This window comes from Oncorhynchus keta, chromosome 3 (genome assembly GCF_023373465.1).
Source record: "Oncorhynchus keta strain PuntledgeMale-10-30-2019 chromosome 3, Oket_V2, whole genome shotgun sequence".
NCBI classification, from domain to species: Eukaryota; Metazoa; Chordata; class Actinopteri; order Salmoniformes; family Salmonidae; genus Oncorhynchus; species Oncorhynchus keta.
Window position 1 is genome coordinate 12494517 of NC_068423.1, and position 21438 is coordinate 12515954.

General features: G+C 42.4%; 1 protein-coding gene and 1 pseudogene across 4 annotated transcripts in view; one reads left to right on the forward strand and one right to left on the reverse strand.

The window, feature by feature from the left end:
• The window catches only part of LOC118366496 (S-adenosylmethionine synthase-like), a 16800-nt pseudogene extending 9446 nt beyond the window's left edge, over window positions 1-7354 (forward strand).
• Window positions 7355-7372: 18 nt separating this feature from the next.
• LOC118366516 (transmembrane protein 150A-like) overlaps window positions 7373-21438 on the reverse strand; it is a 35115-nt gene continuing 21049 nt past the window's right edge. For 3 of the 4 annotated variants that reach the window (XM_035749144.2, XM_052489637.1, XM_035749149.2), the window contains 4 exons: window positions 20242-20309; window positions 17341-17468; window positions 9201-9378; window positions 7373-8955 (listed from right to left, as the gene is read on the reverse strand). In XM_035749144.2, coding sequence (XP_035605037.1) covers window positions 8708-8955; window positions 9201-9378; window positions 17341-17468; window positions 20242-20309 — 622 coding nt within the window. In that variant the 3' untranslated portion in view covers window positions 7373-8707. The remainder of the gene's footprint in view (window positions 8956-9200; window positions 9379-17340; window positions 17469-20241; window positions 20310-21438) is intronic. The other variant, XM_035749154.2, reaches the window with a different exon arrangement.

A 21438-nucleotide genomic window follows, 5' to 3' on the forward strand; every position in this document is an offset into this window, starting at 1 on the left:
CTGGGCATGGATTATTTACTGAAACGACGGACCGTCTTTCTCAAAATGTTATACTTTTTTCAGTAAAATGTACACTGAGTGTACAAAACATTATGAACATGACATAGACTGACCAGGTGAATCCAGGTGAAAGCTATAATCCCTTATTGATGTCACCTGTTAAATCCACTTCAATCCGTGTAGATGATGGGGAGGAGACAGGTTAAATAATGATTTTTAAGCCTTAAGACAGTAGAGACATGGATTGTGTATGTGTGCCATTCAGGGGGTGAATGGGCAAGACAAGGTTTAAGTGCCTTTGAATGGGGTATGGTAGTAGGTGTCAGGCGTACCGGTTTCTGTCAAGAATTGCAACGCTGGTGGGCTTTTCAGGCTCAACGGCTTCTGGTGTGTATCAAGCAGTGGCAGCTGCTGAGGGGAGGACGGCACATAATAATGGCTGGAACAGAGCTAATGGAATGGCATCAAACACATGGAAACCAGTCAACTTGACACAACTGTGGGAAGCATTGGAGTCAACGTCTACACCTTGTAGAGTCCATGCTGAGGCTGTTCTGAGGACAAAGAGGGGGTGCAAAAAGGTGTCCTAATGTTTTGTACACTCGTTGTATGATCATCAGGCATATGGTCAGCATTCTACCCATTGTGTGTTGTGAACAGAGACTGTGTGTAAGACCGGCATGGTGCTACTCTGCGGGAGATTACATCTCGGGCCAACGTGGACTACCAGACGATTGTGAGGGATACCATCAGGCAAATCGGCTATGACAACTCAGATAAAGGTAATATTGGACTTGGATAAATAATTTCCTCTACCCTAGTATATATGACATTGCTCTCCCACTACCCTTTTCTTTTCATCATGAGTTGTCATAGCCCAGGTGTGCACAACATACCCACCCCCCCACCCAGGCAGGGCCAGATTAAGTTAGTTAAATCCGGCCCACATGGCAGTTATTGCATGTCATGTTTCACTCCCCTCAGGTTTTGATTATAAGACCTGTAACGTGCTGGTGGCTCTGGAGCAGCAGTCCCCTGACATCGCCCAGGGAGTTCACATTGACCGGATGGAGAGTGACATTGGAGCAGGAGACCAGGTGATTAAACAGATCCTTCAACAATTGGGGTCTGAGGCGTTAGGTGTGTGAGGTGATGTCATTCTAAACTGCCTGGGCTTGGTTTGCAGGGTCTGATGTTTGGCTATGCCACTGATGAGACTGAGGAGTGCATGCCTCTCACCATCGTCCTCGCCCACAAACTCAATGCCAAGATGGCTGAATTGAGGCGGAACGGCACTGTCCCCTGGCTCCGCCCTGACTCCAAGACACAGGTATGATGATGGTTAAGCTCAAAGATGGGCAGTATTTCGGATCCATGTATTTGAAATATGCATCTCAATAACTTTTGAGTATGTTGCCAAATGTATTACCATGGTCTGAACTACACTCCAATGTTTTTTGTAACAAGATACTTTCGAGAGCTGTAATTTGTATTTACGAAATACTTTTCTATACAGTTTTTTTCAGAGGTTCACCATTTTGTGGCCCCCCTTTCACCCATGATTGTTATCAGAAGTTTGATAGCACTATGGTGTGATAAGACCATCTGCAAAATTAACTAAATATAAATGTGTGTGTAAAAATGGACAATTGCAAAGCATGCTGTGTATTACTTGAATGAGCTCTGAACCCCCCCCAAAAAAAAGAATCTAAAATGGATACAGCGAAACTGACTTTTCGTACCAGGTTTAAGGAGAACTTACGCAGCAGGTTAGGATAATTAATGTAGCAGGCTAGGATAATTAAGTTAAACTGTATCCCATCTAGATATGACATTATAAGGCCAATAATAGTACCCAGTGTGCTTTGCAGTTCATGTTGATATGTTCATTTTCACATATACATTTAGGTTATTTAGCAGACACTATTACACTGTACAAGTAACTTACGGTGGGTGCATTCAACTAAGGCAGATAAACAACAACATTTCACAGTCATAGCAAGTCAAAGGTTTAAGTAGACATTACTGAGAAGGTTGTTGCTGTTCTGGCCGGTTAATTGCAAATGTATTTGTGTATTTTAACATACAAATACATGTATTTTAATTAAATGCATTTCAAAATACAAGTATTTTGTAGTTTATTATGATACATTGATCTTTCCGGTATTTTGTCATTTTTGACCATCCCTGGTTATGTTCTGACTGACGAGCCTGGAGCCGATCCTTGTTATCATTCCATTATACATCAGTGAGGTGTTTTCATAAATGGCCATTGAACCCTCTCAAAGCAACAGGAGCTCACCTTTTTTGGAGACCCACTGTCCCTTGCTTTCCAATATCCAGTCTTTAATAAACACACACACACACACAACACAACACACACACACACACACACACACACACACACACACACACACACACACACACACACACACACACACACACACACACACACACACACACACACACACACACACACAATCATGTGCACATCCTCACAAGTCATGGTGATTGCCTTTAAAGTCAAATGGACTGGAAGCTATTCTTGTGTTTACACTGAACCCAGTCATAGATATTGGTTTATACCGTGACCATGATGACATTGAGAACATGGATTCCGAGGCCTGGACTCTTCCGTGGTCTGTTTTACGCTCTTCCCATCTGTCCCACAGGGGCCCTTGGGAAAAGCTCCAGCTCTAAAGTGTTTTTTTTTTTAATCTGAGAACTCTCTCAAGGTGCTATTTGGAGTTCCAGGGGTTCAGTGGCGACAAGTGAATGTGGCACATTTCATCTTGGCGCAGGAGATCTATCAAATCTAATTTTATTTGTCACTTGCTTCGTAGAACAACAGTTGCACACTCTTGGCATTTTCTCAACCAGCTTCAGCTGGAATACTTTTCCAACAGTCTTGGCGTTCCCACATATGCTGAGCACTTGTTGGATGCTTTTCCTTCACTCTGTGGTCCAACTCATCCCAAACCATCTCAATTGGGTTGAGGTCGGGTGATTGTGGAGGCCAGGTCATCTGATGCAGCGCTCCATCACTCTCCTTCTTGATAAATTTGACCATGAAGCCCTGATTCACGCAGTCTCCTCTGAACAGTTGATGTTGAGATGTGTCTGTTACTTGAACACTAAAGCATTTATTTGGGCTGAAATTTCTGAGGCTGGTAACTCTAATGAACTTATCCTCTGTGCAGAGGTAACTCTGGGTCTTCCTTTCCTGTGGCGGTCCTTGTGAGAGGCAGTTTCATCAAAGCGTTTTCAAAGTTCTTGAAATTTTCAGTATTGTCTGACCTTCATGTCTTAGGGTAATGATGGTCTGTTGTTTCTCTTTGCTTACTTGAGCTGTACTTGCCATAATACGGACTTGGTATTTTACAAAATAGGGCTATCTTCTGTATACCACCCCTACCTGGTCACAACACAACTGATTGGCTCAAATGCTTTTAAGAAGGAAATAAATTCCACAAATGAACTTTTAACAAGGGACACCTGTTAATTGGAATGCATTCCAGGTGACTATCTCATGAAGCTGGTTGAGAGAATGCCAAGAGTGTGCAACACTGTCATCAAGGCAAAGGGTGGCTACTTTTTTGATTTGTTTAACACTTTTCTGGTTGCTAAATGATTCCATATGTGTTATTTTATAGTTTTGATGTCTTCACTATTATTATACGATGTAGAAAATAGTAAAAATAAAGAAAAACCCTTGAATGAATAGGTGTGTCCAAACCTTTGACTGGTACTGTATGTGCCAAGTTGCTCTCTCAGAGTATCATAATGGACAAGCAACTTTGAATTTCTCCACTTGCGCTCTGCCTTCCTGTAATTTCTCTTTAATTGATTAGTTTCCTCACTCATCCGAGGGGCTGCGTTTGGATGTGTCCTTTTTCAACTTAACTGGAACTATGGCATCAATGTTTGCCCTTAATTTGCTATTAAAGTTATCACAAGAGGAAGGCAGAATAGGTGGAGGAGTATTGTTCATACACTCAATAAAATCTTTGGCAACTTCAGAGGTAAAATAATGTTTCTTAATAATGCATTCAGTAATACCCTGTGCTATGGGCAACAAGGTAGTAAAAAATACAGATAAAGTAACATCAACAATAGAGGATATGTCAGTAGAAAGCCCCTTGGTAATAACCAGGTCCAGAGTATGGCTGTGGTTATGGGTGGGCCCAGCACCATGTTGGATGAAGTCCATAGAGCTCAAAATATTAATAAATTCAATGGCCTTGTAGTCACATTCTTTGTCAACATGAATATTAAAATCCCCCAACACAATGATTTTATCGCAGTTCTCAGGCTTTTGTTCCAGCCCAACAGTAACACCTGATATAAGTAAGTATGGCTCAGAATGAAGATTAGTCATTTGATTAGATATTATTTTAAAGGTGTGTTAGTGCTGGGCTGGAAAACTCTCCCCTCACGCCCCTTCTCTCTAGGTGACAGTTCACTACACCCAGGAGAACGGGGCGGTGATCCCTCGTAGAGTTCACACAGTGGTCATCTCAGTGCAGCACGACGACTACGTGAGCCTGGAAGAGCAGAAGGAGATACTGAAGGAGAAGGTCATCGAGGCCGTTGTGCCGGCCAGGTACCTGGACGACAACACCATCTATCACCTGCAGCCCAGCGGACGCTTTGTGATTGGCGGGCCCCAGGTAACCATTATCATGGTCCCATTTGTTAGGTTCTAACAATCCCGGTTGAGCTATTAGAGGCCACATAGGTTTTTTTTTACATTTTAGTTATTTAGCAGATGCTCTTATCCAATTTAGGGTTAAATGCCTTGCTCAAGGGCACATCGGCAGATTTTTCACCTAGTCAGCTCGGGGATTTGAGCCAGCGACCGTCCGGTTACTGGCCCAACGCTCTCAACCACTAGGCTACCTGCCGCCCCCTCACCTCTTTAAGCCAAGGTGGCTGTTCCTCCCTCCACTGAGGAGATCTTCTTGATCTTACTTTATCTACTTCCAGTTCATTTCAAGTTATCAGTAAGAGTTCCTTCCTCTCCAGCAGCTCAGTTACAAAGGATGGTTGGGTCTTTGTAGTGTCTGGGTGGTGATCCGTGTAGAATCCACAGCCTGTCAACACGCAAAGTATCTGAATTAATCATTTTATTTTATTGATGACAAGTTCATCATTTCATATGCGTGAAGTATACAACCTGTAGTCTTTGTCCACTTTCAAACATTCATACATCTCTGTTTATGAAAGGGTGATGCTGGGGTAACCGGTAGAAAGATCATTGTGGACACATATGGTGGCTGGGGTGCCCACGGTGGCGGGGCCTTCTCTGGTAAGGACTACACCAAGGTGGACCGGTCTGCCGCCTACGCCGCACGCTGGGTCGCCAAGTCCCTGGTCAAGTCCAATCTGTGCAGGAGGGTGCTGGTGCAGGTGAGAGATTCAACCGTATACTTCTCTAACCTTTGGACACTGTCAACCGAACTGAAGTAAACAATGCCAGTCATTTCTATTGGAACTGAGGAGTTGATATCCTGTGCGTGTTTGTGATCCAGGTGTCCTATGCCATTGGAGTGGCAGCACCATTGTCTATTTCCCTGTTCACCTATGGGTCCTCCCAGAAGAGTGAGAAGGAGCTGCTGCATATTGTCAACAAGAACTTTGACCTCCGGCCTGGGGTCATTGTCAGGTGGGACAATATTCTTGTCAATTTCCCCTCAGTCATACATAAAGTTTTTCCTGATCACGCAACCAGGCCATGAGAAATTCTGGGTCTTAGTTATAAGCAGCAAATAGGTTCCAGAGTTTTTCCTGATCAGGTCACATGCTAAATCGTATTGTTCTAGTCTTGTGTGCTTGTGTGTATGTACATTTTCCCTGTCGTCAACACTAAGTGGCAGCAATGGGATTTGACTGGAATACCTTGCTGGATATTTGTCCACAGAGACCTGGACCTGAAAAGGCCCATCTATCAGAAGACGGCCTGCTACGGCCACTTTGGCAGGAAGGAGTTTCCCTGGGAGGTGGCCAAGAACCTCAACTTCTAGTGTGTGGTGCAGTAGGCAATGGGCAACGGTGACATGGGCAGCTGTCTATGTTGACCAGTACGCGACAGCCATGCTGGCAGCTGTTAGGGGTACAGGGGAGGGTGGGTAAGGTTGGAGTAAGGGGGAGTGTACTCTCTCTCGCTCTCTCTTTGGCTGAAAACTGAAAACCCAAACATCTCAGTCATAAGATAAGGGGCGGAGGCTATGACCTCGATCAGATATGTGAGATGGCTGTATGGCATTTTCAAAGTGTTTTTAACATATACTACACACCCCCATACATGTGGCTTGTCTCACAAACACAACCACCTTTTTGGTGCAGTTTAAATTTTTGTTCGTTTTCAGTAATGCCTAAAACATTAAGCTGGATAAAAAAGAAATTGGGTTAACTCCACTTGTCCTGTTGTAACCGCTAAATCCGCCTGTTGTTATTAAGCAAATGACCAAATCTAAAGGTAGAATATCCATACTTTACGTGGCAGTTACTTTAAGGCCCAATGCAGCTGTTTTTTATTATTATCTCAATATCAAAAAGAATGTGGGTAACAATTAAACACCTTACTATAGTAGTTAAAATTAAAATGGCTAAAAAAAAAATATTTTGTGCAAAAAAACAGTGGTCTGAGTGAGGGACCTAATTGGAAGGGCCTAATGGGAAAGGATATGCATCCTGAAAAATTACTGTTATTGGCAGAGAGTATTGTAACTGTATTTTCAACAATATGATACAAAACACAGAACTATTTTGACTGCACTGGGTCTTTTAATACTAATTGATACCATCAAAGAACATCTGTTAACTACACTCTATTTGACATGCTGTGATTGACATGTGAAGTGGTGTTCATTCTTAATTCCTTGTATCAAAACTTTTTCTAAAAAAATTCAGGGAAGGGTTTTCAAGTAAAGTTGATCAATTAGAGGTTCAATAGTATAGTTGAGTGCTTTGTGAAACTTTGTTCAAATCAAGGCACAAATACACAACATCTCTTTGAAAGATACACGACTTCTACATGCTTTTATGTTAGAACGCTTTTATTGTAGAGATATTACCAGAGGCAGGGCTAGCTTTTTCTGAGCGTGAAGGTTTTAGAGTAAAATGGTATGTTGCCACATTTCGGTTCAATGTAGAAAAAAACTACTGAGAATGTTGTGCCAGTGCTGTTACCTTGTCCCGCTTGCCTCGTCATCTACATAACCATCTCTCTTGCATTACTGTAACTGCTCGGAAACCAGATGAACTCAGATCCTTCATATACAGTTTGTCAATAGATAACAGGAAAATGTAAATAGGGTTTTGAACAATAAAACATGAAATGTATACGTCTTTTCATCAGTCTCTATAAGAGTTCATTCTCAGAAAAGGGTTTTATTCTTTGCTGGTGCATTGATAATGCTCACCTTAAAGTAATAATCCACTCAAACTATCTCTTGGTATTTGTTTCATTAGTCCACTGTTGACACAGTCCCAAAATGCCTTGCATGTCAGAAATCAAGTTTTCAAGATATGGAACTTTCAAAACGCTAATTGTCATAGCCGGTGTGATACATTTTGTATCTCTGCCTGCTTGAACAGCAATTGATCCGATTGGCATGAACCAATGACTAGATGGAAGACAGCTCAGAGATAAAAAAAATAATAATAAAAAAAAACAGGTTCTAGACGATAAATAGACAGATTTAGATCAAGTAAAAACTGTGTCTATATTTGCATTAATACCTGAAGAATTGAACAGCATACATAAAATAACATGTTTGTATTAACATTTCTTCTTCTTGTCATCAATTTGGTACAAGGATACACGTTCAAAGTGATTCACTTCTCTGGTTTGCTTTCTTTCTCACTGTAACACTTTCTCTGCATCGGATGACACTGCAACAAAACCATTGATCAGGGCGCCCTCTACTGGTTTCAATGCGTAACACACAACACCAAATAAAGGTTTTCAGACTCCTTTCGCAGAGTCCCTCACAAAATTAAACAACAAGGGTCACTACACCCGAACAGAACCTCCCCTTTACCCTATTTGCTTATATTTCATACAATACAACAATGAAACGTCTGATATAAAACAAATATCTCTGAGCACAGAAAACAACCTCTTTTGTTTGACTTTAACTTCCCTTTAATTTCCTGTTAAAAGGCACTGAACAGCTGGTGATGTAACAGATTTTCCTGAGTAGAAACAATGCGATGCAGAGTTCAGTGTCTGAATGGCCAAACATAATAACACAGGTACTGACCCAGTCATATTCTGCTTAGTCATTAAAGATTTTTCAGGCACTCAATCAAGACATTGGATCTGATACACGGCAAGCGAACAAGTTCTCGTAATCAAGAGTGATTACCTAATGATGAAAGGAAAAGACAGGGAAGGTGTGTGTGTGTGTGTGTGCAACTGCCTGTGTTCCTTCCAAAAGGCACTTGTAACATATGTTTGCAATCCACCCTGTACTGTCTACTGCAACGCAGTGCAAATATGGCAATAACATGATATTAGTCTTTGGTCAATGGTTAGAAAAGCTTTGGGTGCTTTAGCTATGTGCAATACAGAGCAGGTCCATTTGGAGGGTGTGTCGTCCTCATGCCCTTTGGTGGTCTATGATTGGTCAGTGATCCACTCTTCCCACTCCAACCCTGTTTGTGATTGGTCAGTGGGCACAGAAGCCTGCCTTTGATAGGCCTACAGCATTGCTATGCCATCTGGTTGGTAGTGGTGGTTGGCCCCTCCTGCCTCCTCGGCCTTGTGGTCACTGCTGGAAAAGCCCTGGACACCCCCTCTGGCCAGCACCATAAGGGTATCCCCGGACATGTCCCCAAACTCAAAGGCAAAGGTCCCAAAGAAGAGCATGATGATGATGCAGAAGAGCCACTCAAAGATGGCGGAGGCGTGTTGCAGGGCAAAGCTCTCCTGGACAAAGAAGACACCGCCTGGGAGGGACAGAGGGTTAAGGAGAACAACAGCACCTATCTAGACAGAGGGACTACTGAGAGATAGCATGTGGAAACACACTTTGCGTGCACACACACACACACACACACACACACACACTTATATCAACAGCATGTATGCAAAATATGCCTTTATCCAGCAGGGGGCCATGTAACACATACGTACTTCCTTCATGTCTCTCTGACTCTCTCTCTCTTACAGTGACGACCAGTGTAAAGGATACTGAAGACCAGGGCGATGAAGGCTAGCAAGCTCATCCCCAGTCGAAGGTGGCCCACGTTATATTCTCTCTGGGTCTTCGCCAGCCGGTAGGTCAGGGCTGACTGCAGACACACAAACAGGATACTGGTGGGAAAAGCCACCCCTGCACCCACGTAGTGAAGCACTTTGGCATAATCCACCTGGAACACAATTACATCAATGTTTATTTACGACACATAGACGGACGTACGTGTACTTCAAACGCACATACGGACACAGAAGCGCATGCACGCACACACGCATGAGTGAGCATGACCCAACAACACCACACTCTTAGAAAAGAGGGTTCCAAAACAGTTCTTTCGACTGTCCCCATTGGAGAATCCCTTTTTGGTTCCAGGGAGAATCCTTATGGCTGTGGAACAGATTCTACATGAAACCCCAAAAGGGTTCTACCTGGAATCCCAAGGGTTCTACCTGGAACCAAAAAGGGTTATTCAAAGGGTTCTCCTATGCGGAGAGTATAGTCACTGTCAACAGGGTATTACTCTATCTGACACAAAAGGACTCGTTTCCAGGGAAAGAGAACAATGGATGGATCAGAATAACACTAAACCAGAGGAGCTTCAGTATAACCATACAAAAAGACAGCTGCGAGCAGCAACGAACAGGGGTTCAGCAGGATGACAGAAAGAACAGCAGATCAGTTGGATAGGAAAGCGAGCACTCTATCATGTCGGAACTATCTTCCTTTATATGCCATTAGGGAAAGCATTGCCATGTTTCTCTCTCAATAGCACAAGGATGACACAAATGCTGTAAGTTGGATGCAGCGGGTAATCATTCTTAAAGTCATTACTTAATCTATTGAGCTACTATATATTGAATGGAGCAACAATCTCAAAAGCATTCAAGTCTAATTGTAATGTGTCTAAATAGAACACATGGAGTGAATCCTCATGAGGAGAAGATGCTTTCTTTCTCACTGTAACACTTTCTCTGCATCGGATGACACTGCAACAAAACCATTGATCAGGGCGCCCTCTACTGGTTCACCAAATAAAGGTTTTCAGACTCCTTTCGCAGAGTCCCTCACAAGGAAGATGATTGCGGATGATTTTGAGCATTAGCGTTACATATACAAAGGATGAGTTGTTAACAGTTTTTTTTTTTAGATATCAATACCAAATTCAGTGTGGTTCATCGTAGTGACGTCCATGATTGCGATGACACGTTTCAAGTTGATAGGTCAATATGGAGCGGATTTACAGTGGTTTAAATGGACACAAAAAAATATTTTTTTTTTATTTGTCAATAACTCTGCCATGTGCTAATATGCATCTGCTGATATAATGTGGCAGTCTTTGAATGCGTCAATGTTATTTTCTCAAAATATTTAGTGGCAATTGTGATTAGTCCAAAGACCAAATTTGCAGTGAATCGGACTTTTAGTCCATGAGAGATTTTTAATGATTATTTCAAGCACTAGCGTTACATAGTCAAAAAGTGAATTGTTAATAGTTTCCTTAATTTTTAAGATATCAATGTCAAACTTAACATGGTCCATCGTGGCAATAGCTTTGATGACCCTAAAAAGTTTGATGTTGTTAGGCCTTGTGGAGTGGATTTACGAAAGATTTACGAAAGACATGTCAAATCTGAAATCCTAATTGATCAATAACTCAGCCATCTCTTAATCAATCCCTTAGCTTTTATCAACCTAAGTTAAGAGATGTACCATGGGCTACAAGATGGAAGAAAATCTATCCTGACGGACCTTATGAGTCCTTGAGGCAAATTTGTTCAACATGAGGAAAAGCACCTACATGCAAAAGGTCAAGTCTCTAGGTCAAACAAGGTAACGGATATGAGGGTTTAAGTAAGACTACTTATAACAGCGCCATCTATAGGCCACTCTGTGCCTACTCTGTTACTCATGGCCTCAACTGTATGATAGGCTGAGGTGGTAGAGATGTTCACACTCCAAAACCACAGGTTGGGGAACCTGCACCAGGTCTAGAGTTCATAACCTTCTAGAGTTTTCTTTAGCTGGGGGACAGTCTGCCTTCACTTAACCACCTGGTAAAATATTGACAGTAGGGTTGTCCAAATTTTTGTGACTTGTGAGATACTTTACAGATTCTACAGTAACCTATTCCCAGTACCAAACAGACTCCTAGCTTCTACTGTATGGCATTAAGAGTATCTAATCCTCTCAGAGGTGCCTATGGCAGAAGAAGCTTGGAGTTGTTTCTCAAAGGGATTCCTGCTATACATAAACTCCCCACGTATGTGTATCCCATCCACAAACACCGGGTGATATGTCAAAAGTGCTGAAGTAGTTCCTCACATCCACTATGGCTTTAGCCCTGTTGGCACTGTGACAAACAGTGTTGTTCAAAAGCGTTCACCCTCATGGGTACACACTGTCACCAAATAGTACACATGTACATGTACATACAGTCCTCACCATACTTATTGGGATAGTGGAGCTAAAATACAATTTTTGTCTCTATACTCTAGAATTTTGGATTTGAGATCAAATGATAGTACAGAATGTCTTATTTTATTTGAGGGTATTTTCATACATATCTGTTGTCTGTATGTCTTCCTGAAACGTAAATGAATGGTGTCTGGAGTGTTTTTCTTTTTAAATGAGCAGAGATGATGTTTCTGAACACTTCTAAATTCATTGTGATGCTGCCACGATTAAGAAAATTCCTGAACGGATGATGAATAATCATGAGTATGAAAATGACAGAGGCTACAACAACAGATTATCCTCTCCTCTTTGTGCCTCTGTAACTTGCTCACACGTCATTATTCATGATTCATTCACGATTTTTCCGAATCATGGCAGCATCCAAATGAATGCCTTCTATCCTCACTTACAAAGTGACTCCAAAATGACACCCAACATCTTTCACCATACAGTTACTATTGAGCAATACCCAAAACATAGTCAAAACAAAAGGAAAACAAGTTTGAAGAGTCGCAAGACACCAAATACTAGACAAAATACTAAATGTTTGACTACTTCAATATGCTATAAGTGAATTTGTCAAAATACTTAGGATTTCTTCAAATGGGGGGACTAGATACATAAAGTGCTTTCATTTCTAAATGGTTAAACAGATATGTAATGAAAAACCCTCAAATAAAAGATGACATTCTTTCTTTTCAACTCATATTAATCATGTTATCTAAAATCCAAAATGCTGAAGTAGAGAGACAAAATAAAAATGTTAGCTTTACTATCCAAATGCATATGGTGAGGACTGTAATTTACACACGCACACACTGTTCATTGTATATGCGAAGGGCTCCTCCCTCGTGGCCGGGGAGGAGAGTCTACAGGCCAATCAGGACCCAGCAAGAAGAGGAGGAATACACACACAACCAGGGCTGGTGGGACACAGAAGTGTGAAGACAAATATATACAGACACAGCACATTTTAGGCACTGCCGGAAGGCTGGCCTATGACCCCTCATCCCTACCTGGCCCCCTATGGCTTGTAAACACACATGGATTTCCCTGTTACACCATCACACACCCGATACACACACACACAGACACATGTATAACTCTGAGATAATTGTGCAACAATTGGGACAGCAATTGTCCAAACTGGAGTCGTAGTGGCATATAAATGACACTGAATATACAACATATTAAGAACACCCGCTCTGACAAAGACTGACCAGCTGAATATACCCCAAGTGTGGTGAAAAGGTGTTGATTTCACAAACAAGTTTTTTTTGAGAGCTGTCATTGCTGACCTGTCTGCACATGCCCACACAAAAATACTGTCAGTTAAAGGTCCAATGTAGCTGTTTTTATCTCAATAATTATTTATTTTGACTTCTCTACATTGTAGAATAATAGTGAAGACATCACAACTATGAAATAACACATGGAATTATGTAGTAACCCCAAAAAAGTTAAACCAATCTAAAAATATTTTTGATTTTCGATTCTTCAAAGTAGCCACCCTTTGCCTTGATGACAGTTTTGCACACTTGGCATTCTCTCAACCAGCTTCATGAGGTAGTCACCTGGAATGCATTTAAACTAATAGGTGTGCCTTGTTAAAAGTTATTTCATTGAATTTCTTTCCTACTTAATGCATTTGAGCCAATCAGTTGTTGTGACAAGGTAGGGTTGATATACAGAAGATAGCCCTATTTGGTAAAAGACCAAGTCCATATTATGGCAAGAACAGCTCAAATAAGGAAATCCCGAACACTGTCGACCAGTCACTCTTCTATCCATCGCAATCAGCACATGTACAAAACCTCAGAACTCTGGGAACAGAGTGTGATTGTGATGAAAATAAACTCTCCTATCTAAATCTGCATTTAGAATGTCTGTATTACTTCATGGCCACAAAAGGCAGACATTGTGGCTTAAAAGAAGGTACAGTAGTGTACACTGTCTGGCTATTGGCCAGTAGTTTGAGGAGCAAGAAAACTCCAGAAGACTATGTTCACTGCAATATATGCTCCCATGTTCGGTTGCCCTAGCCACGTGGGATGGGCCTCTTTTTCCAAGGGATGGTCCTCTTCCTCAGGGCACTAGGCAGTATAGGGACAGCTCCCTCCCGTCACAAGAGTCCAAGTCCTCAGATTGACCTTCAGAAGCTTATTGAGTGTAGGAACACAGCAGCTTGCCAAAACCTCCTGTTTGCAAGACCTTACGAAAGGCCTTTCTAGAGGCCTGCCTAGAAATGATCAGGAGGGATGTGTTTGGAAGGCCTACAAAGAGATGATTGCCTGTGGGGGAGATTGAGATCAGATGCGTTGAAAGAACACAATGTGTTACTGAACGAGACCGCACCCACAGCCAGGCTGTGGAGTACCCAGAGTGCACAGGGCTAGAGCTGCAGGCATTAGGGAACAGTGGTGTTAAAAGTACTACATTCTCATACTTGAGTAAAAGTAAATACGTTAGTAGAAAATGACTCAAGTAAAAGTGAGTCACCCAGTAAAATACTACTTGAATAAAAGTCTAAACGTATTTGGTTTTAAATATACAACTATCAAAAGTAAAAGTAAAAGTATGAACAATTAAAAATTCCTTATATTAAGCAAACCAGATGACACAATGTTCTTGTTTGATTTATTTATGGATAGCCAGGGTCACAATCCAACACTCAGACATCGTTTAAAAACAAAGCATTTGTGTTTAGGGAGTCTGCCAGATCAGAGGCAGTAGGGATGCTCTCTTGATAAGTGTGTGAATTTGACCATTTTCTGTCCTGCTAAGCATACAAAATGTAACGAGTACTTTTGGGTGTCAGGGAAAATGTATGGGGTAAAAAGCACATCATTTTCTTTAGGAATGTAAAGTGAAGTAAAAGTAAAAGTTGTCAAAAATATAAATAGTAAAGTAAAATAAAGCATCAATACGGCTGCAGCGTCCTTATAAGGGCAACGAAGTGGCAGAGTCATGGAGGGGCAAACCATGAATAGAAATTAATGGAATTCCACATTATTTCAATAACAAAATTATAAGTTTAAGTATTTTTTTGTTTTAGCGGGGACAGTAACATTAAAACTTAGCTCACATAATATAAATTAAAAGTATGCATTATGGTGTCTGTAATAGAATATCATATTTTTTTTACATTAGTGGAGTGCCAAGATTGAGGTGCAGTGGCTTCAAAACAGTGCCCCTCTCAGTCATCTAGTGCATACAGTGCCTTCGGAAAGTATTGAGACCCCTTGACTTTTTCCACATTTTGTTACGTTACAGCCTTATTCTAAAATTGATTAAAAAAAATATTCCCTCAATCTACACACCCATAATAACAAAACAAAACCGGGATTCTAGAAAAGTTTGCTAATTTATAAAAATGTAAAAACAGAAATATGAACATTTACATAAGTATTCAGACCCTTTACTCAGTACTTTGTTGAAGCACCTTAGGCAGCGATAATAGCATTGAGTCTTCTTGGGTTTGACGCTACAAGCTTGGCACACCTGTATTGGGGAGTTTCTCCCATTATTCTCTGCAGATCCTCTCAAGCTCTGTCAGGTTGGATGGGGAGTGGCGTTGCACAGCTATTATCAGGTCTCTCTAGAGATGTTTCATCGGGTTCATGACCAGGCTCTGGCTGGGCCACTCAAGGACATTCAGAGACTTGTCCCGAAACAACTCCTGCATTGTCTTGGCTGTGTGCTTAGGGTCGTTGTCCTGTTGGAAGGGTAACCTTCGCCCCAGTCTGAGGTCTTGAGCGCTCTGGAGCAGGTTTTTATCAAGGATCTCTCTGTACTTTGCTCCGTTCATCTTTCCCTCGATCCTGACTAGTCTCCCAGTCCCTGCCGCTGAAAAACATCCCCGCAGCATGATGCTGCCACCACCATGCTTCAACGTAGGGATGGTGCCAGGTTTCCTCCAGACTTGAACCTTGGCATTTGGCCAATCTTGGTTTCAACAGACCAGAGAATCTTGTTTCTCATGGTCTGAGAGTCCTTTGTGTGGGCTGTCATGTGCCCTTTACTGAGGAGTGGCTTCCGTCTGGACATTCTACCATAAAAGCATTATTGGTGGAGTGCTGCAGAGATGGCTGTCCTTCTGGAAGGTTCTCCCATCTCCACAGAGGAACTCTAGAGCTCTGTCGGAGAGACATTCGGGTTCTTGGTCACCTCCCTGACCAAGGCCCTTCTCCCCCGATTGCTCAGTTTGGCTGGGCGGCCAGCTCTAGGAAGAGTCTTGGTGGTTCCCAACTTGGGAGGTCAACTTTTTCCACAGTGTGTTATGTTTCAGCCTTATTTTAATTATTTTATGCCACTAGAGTTTCTGGGTTTGAGTCCAGGCTCTGTGGGCTGCGAGCTGCGACCGGGAGACCCATGGGGTGGCGTAAAATTGGCCCAGCGTCGTCTGGGTTAGGGGAGGGTTTAGCTGGCAGGGATGTCCTTGTTCCATCGCGTACTAGTGACCCCTGTGGCAGGCTGGGTGCAGTGCACGCTGACACGGGCGCAAGGTGTATGGTGTTTCCTCCGACACATTTGTGCAGGTGGCTTCTGGGTTAAGTGGGCAAAAAGAATGTGGAAAAAATCAAGGGGTCTAAATACTTTCTGAAGGCACTGTCTTTAAATATTTGGAAGATAGTAGGCGGAACATTCATTTTTTCCTCCCCTCTGTCATTCTACAATCAGTAAATCACAACTTTTTTATTTTTGTGTGTGTGTGAATTTTACCCCTTTTTTCTCCCCAATTTCGTGGTATCCAATTGTTTTAGTAGCTACTATCTTGTCTCATCGCTACAACTCCCGTACGGGCTCGGGAGAGACGAAGGTTGAAAGTCATGCGTCCTCCGATACACAACCCAACCAAGCCGCACTGCTTCTTAACACAACCCATGTGTCGGAGGAAACACCGTGCACCTGGCAACATTAGTTAGCGCGCACTGCGCCTGGCCCGCCACAGGAGTCGCTGGTGCGCGATGAGACAAGGATTTCCCTACCGGCCAAACCCTCCCAGTAAATCACAACTTGAAGTGGAATGGTTTAGTGGTGCGCTTCGCACCAGAAAGATGGGCATTGGTTCAAAGAAAACAGACGTCTACGGATATTTGACAGAATCAGCATGTGATGTTGAAGAGAAGGTTGTTTCCCTATCTTAGAAAGAGGCCAAGGAGACCTTGGTTTGCCATGGCACCCACCTACAAAACAGTGATCTCTCAGTGGTCTTTCAATTGCTGCTCATCAACCTGCACTTGGATTAACTAGCTGTCAAGGTGAATGTTTTCGACAGACTACAGAGCACCCACAGAGGACAATTTCCCTGTTTTTGAGGACTTACTGGGAACATCAAACAACTAGCACGGTTTCAATAAAGTCATTGTGAATTACAATGTCCGGATGTAGTGAAAATCCCACAGGCTAAGATAGTGATCAGTTATTTTAAATTTATGTAATACAGTAGTGAAATCTTATGCAATCATACAAACAATGGACTTGCTGCCTTAGTTAAGAAATGTGGAGTTGCATCTTGTTACTATCGACCACACCAGTAGCCTACACAGCCTACATAGTGGTAGAACCTGAACACAGGCCTCTAAGAGTTGAGCACATTCCACCTTCTTCAAACACTTCACAAGAGCCATTTAGTGACAGAGATGCTCCACTGTGGGAGTGACGTCAGTTCTGTTCTTACCTGGAAGTTGCCCACCATAATGAGTCCTGCAGCACAGATCCAGCCAGTGGAAAGGCCGGCAGTGTTAAGGACACAGTTCTGGTGCTTCTCTATGACGTGGGCATACCGCAGCAGCCCTATCAAAATCACTGAGGGAGGGAGGAGGAGAAACAAAACAAACATTTTTATTTTCACCTATCTATCAAGCAGACAGAACCACTCATCTGGTGACGGCTCACTATAAAATCTGCCAGAGCATGGAATCAACAAGAAACAACACTCTACATGTACCTCTTGCAGAGTAGGGAGTAGTCCACTCTTGGATATTGAGTTGCAAGATGGAAAAGCAGATAGAATGTGCATAACACTATGCCAAGAAGTGCCGTCTCTGCCGAGTTGTTAAGAACTGGAAACCAAGTTGTGTGCAGATTCCTAATGGCTCTGTACCAAACTGGCCAGTGAAGGCTTCGCTGCAGCCGTGCAGCACTTCCAAGAGCAGCAAACTGTTCTCCCAAAAATCCATTGGATGGAAATGGGTTCACATCTGGTGTCCATCTCACCACCAAGCGAGTGTTTTGACGTGCGTGTTGTCAATACAGTGATAATACAGCAGATAATGCAATAAAAAATCCCTGTTTGCTAGTGATTCTTTAGCAAATTCACTAGTTAGGACACAGTGAGGGATCTACTTTGTGGCCGGGGTTTCAGACGTTACCATTCTTCTCATCGCAACTCCACACCAAGCGCCAGAGTTAAGTAAACGCTCTCGCAGTGTGTGTGCTCAAACAAAAACGCGCCATCCCTTTGTGGCTTCTGGTGGTGTGCTTTGTTCACGTGTTTGAGTACGTGATCGCTAGCACTTTGTGTTGCATTCAATCCCCCAAGCAGTGCCTCTAACCGCTCCCCGACATAAGAGAGCCCTGTTCAAACAAACTGAACCGTGGGGGGTATTAAAATGCACTGTTTGATAAGACTGTTATGTAATAATCACTTCAAAACCTGTCCATTCTAACTTTGTTCTAACTTCAAACTGGTAAGGACAGAACAAATTATACAATTGCAAATACTGTACATGCACTGTAATGGATCCAGATATGTGATATATCCATGTTCATACTGTATGCCCTTTGGCAAACATTTTGGCACATAAATCAATCTGAAAAGAGACCATTTGAACAGGGTATAATAAGCTAATCATAGTTTTTTAGGTCTCCAATGCAGTCCTTATAGGGAACATTCCTTGACAGTTAAGGTTTCTAAGGATGAATATTCCAAAAAAGCCAGTACACTCTGCGTCCATGATTGGCTTTGAAGCACAAACAAAACAACCAAAATAGCTGGTTTCAAGAGGTTGTGGCAGAGAAACAGCACTGCTGTAATTGCCCGTGATCGGGCTGCTGCGGTTAGTTCATGTGGTGTCGGAGTGGGACACACACACAGAAAGTTATCCTTTCAGGGGGTGGAGTAAAAGGGGCGGGGGGGGGCATGGGGGGCATAGACTTCTGTTTGTGGAACAGAGACCTTGTTAGATTCACAGCCACAGCTGGAAAAACATCGACCTGGAGCTTTTGGTATTTTTGATATTCTATTAGGATCCCCATTAGCTGTTGCAAAAAGCAGCAGCTACTCTTCCTGGAGTCCACACAAAACATGAATACAGAACATTAATAGACAAGAACAGCTCAAGGACAGAGCTACATCAAGAACTACATCAGAACTACATTTTAAAAAGGCACACGTAGCCTACATATCAATACATAAACACAAACTATCTAGCTTAAACAACTACATTTAGGGATGCCCAGTGAGACAAACTATTTTACTTTTACAGTGAAAGAGGATGACAGAACTACAGACATCCCTGACAGTTATGTACAGTGTACTGGGTATGACTATGAGTGAGTGGATAGCTAACAGAGTAGTCATCGATCTGCATCGTAATCCAAACTCGAACAATTTGCCGCCATTTTGCCACCAAATCATTTTATCTGGTCTCAGTGCCGTCAGTGCATTAACTTCTTATGCCTGGGGGGCAGTATTGAGCAGCTTGGATGAATAAGGTGCCCAGAGTAAACTGCCTGCTACTCATGCCCAGAAGCTAAGATATGCATATCATTAGTAGATTAGGATAGAAAACACTCTGATGTTTCTAAAACTATTTGAATGATGTCTGTGACTATAACAGAACTCATATGGCAGGCAAAAACCTGAAAAATCCAACCAGGAAGTGGGAAATCTGAGGTGTGTAGGTTTTCAAGCCTTTGCCTATCCAATATATAGTGTAAAATTTGGTCCGATTGCACTTCCTAAGGCTTCCACTAGATGTCAACAGCCTTTAGTTACCTTGTTTCAGGCTTCTACTGTGAAGGGGGAGCGAATAAAAGCTGTTTGAGTCAGGTGTCTGGCAGAATGCCATGAGCTAAGTCTCGCGCGCGGCCGTGAGCATGAGCTCTGTTCCTTTTCGGTCGGAATATTATTGCAGATTTATGATAAAAACATCCTAAAGATTGATTCTATACATCGTTTGACATGTTTCTACGAACTGTAATGGAACTGTCGTCTGAACTAAGTGCCTGCGCCTTGTGATTTTGGATTTGTGAACTAAACGCTCAAACAAACAAACATTTATTGTGGAACTGGGATTCCTGGGTGTGCATTCCGATGAAGATCATCAAAGGTAAGTGAATATTTATAATGCTATTTCTGACTTCTGTTTACTCCACAACATGGCGTGTATCCGTATGGTTTGTTTTGGTCGCTGAGCGTTGTACTCAGATTATTCCATGGTGTGCTTCCGCTGTAAAGATTTTTTGAAATCTGACACAAGAGTTGCATTAAGATGACGACACCACATGCTGATAATGGACCTATGATGCATCACCCTTCCTATTCAAAAGAAACATGAGTTTCACTGGTACATACCCATGAAGGATCCGGTACTGCAGATGAGGCTGAAGAAGCAACTCTCAGGGGGAAGGGTGCCACACTTACTGCAATGAAAACAGAGGGAGGGAGGGATCAGTTAGTGTCTGAACTCTGCGGTACTGAAATAGACCCGGCCATGTTTCCCTTGGCAAAAGCAACAGACCAACTTCATGTAGATGGGTAACATGGTGAGCAGATTCTCTGGAAGCCAAGCTCGACCACACAGCTGGTAATATTGGCTGCATTTCAGTACCCTCAGTACTACAACTGATTCCTCCCTCCTTCTGTGGCACCCTTCCATGCAATAAAGCCGCAAGTGAACAGCAAATCTGGTTTCCAAAAAAACATACACAACGCCTCTCCCACATGTGACCTACTTGTGGTGTGTATGTACTGACACGTATGTGTAACTGATGTAACTGATAGACACACACACACACACACACACACACACACACACACACACACACACACACACACACACACACACACACACACACACACACACACACACACACACACACACACACACAAACATGTTAATGTTTTTAAATGTATGTACATTTTAAAGTCTTTAGTCTGTAATGTCTTTTTCGTTATGTGTTGGACCCCTGTAAGACTAGCTGTCTCCATTGGCTTTGGCTAATAAGGATCCTAAATAATCAAATCAAACTCTCAAACTCGTTCCTTCTCTTCTTTCCGTAGTCTGCACTTACAGTTGAAGTCGGAAATTTACATACACCTTAGCCAAATACATTTAAACTCAGTTTCACAATTCCTGACATTTAATCAGAGTAAAAATTCCCTGTCTTAGGCCAGTTAGGATCACCACTTTATTTAAAAAATGTGAAATGTCAGAATAATATTTGAAATAATTATTTATTCCAGCTTTTATTCCTTTCATCACATTCCCAGTGGGTCAGAAGTTTACATACACTCAATTAGTATTTGGTAGCATTGCCTTTAAATTGTTTAGCTTGGGTCAAACGTTTCGGGTAGCCGTCCACAAGCTTCCCATAATAAATTGGGTGAATTTTGGCCCATTGCTCCTGACAGAGCTGGTGTGACTGAGTCAGGTTTGTAGGCCTCCTTGCTCACACACGCTTTTTCAGTTCTGCCCACGAATGTTCTATAGGATTGAGGTCAGGGCTTTGCGATGGCCACTACAAAACCTTGACTTTGTTTTCCTTAAAC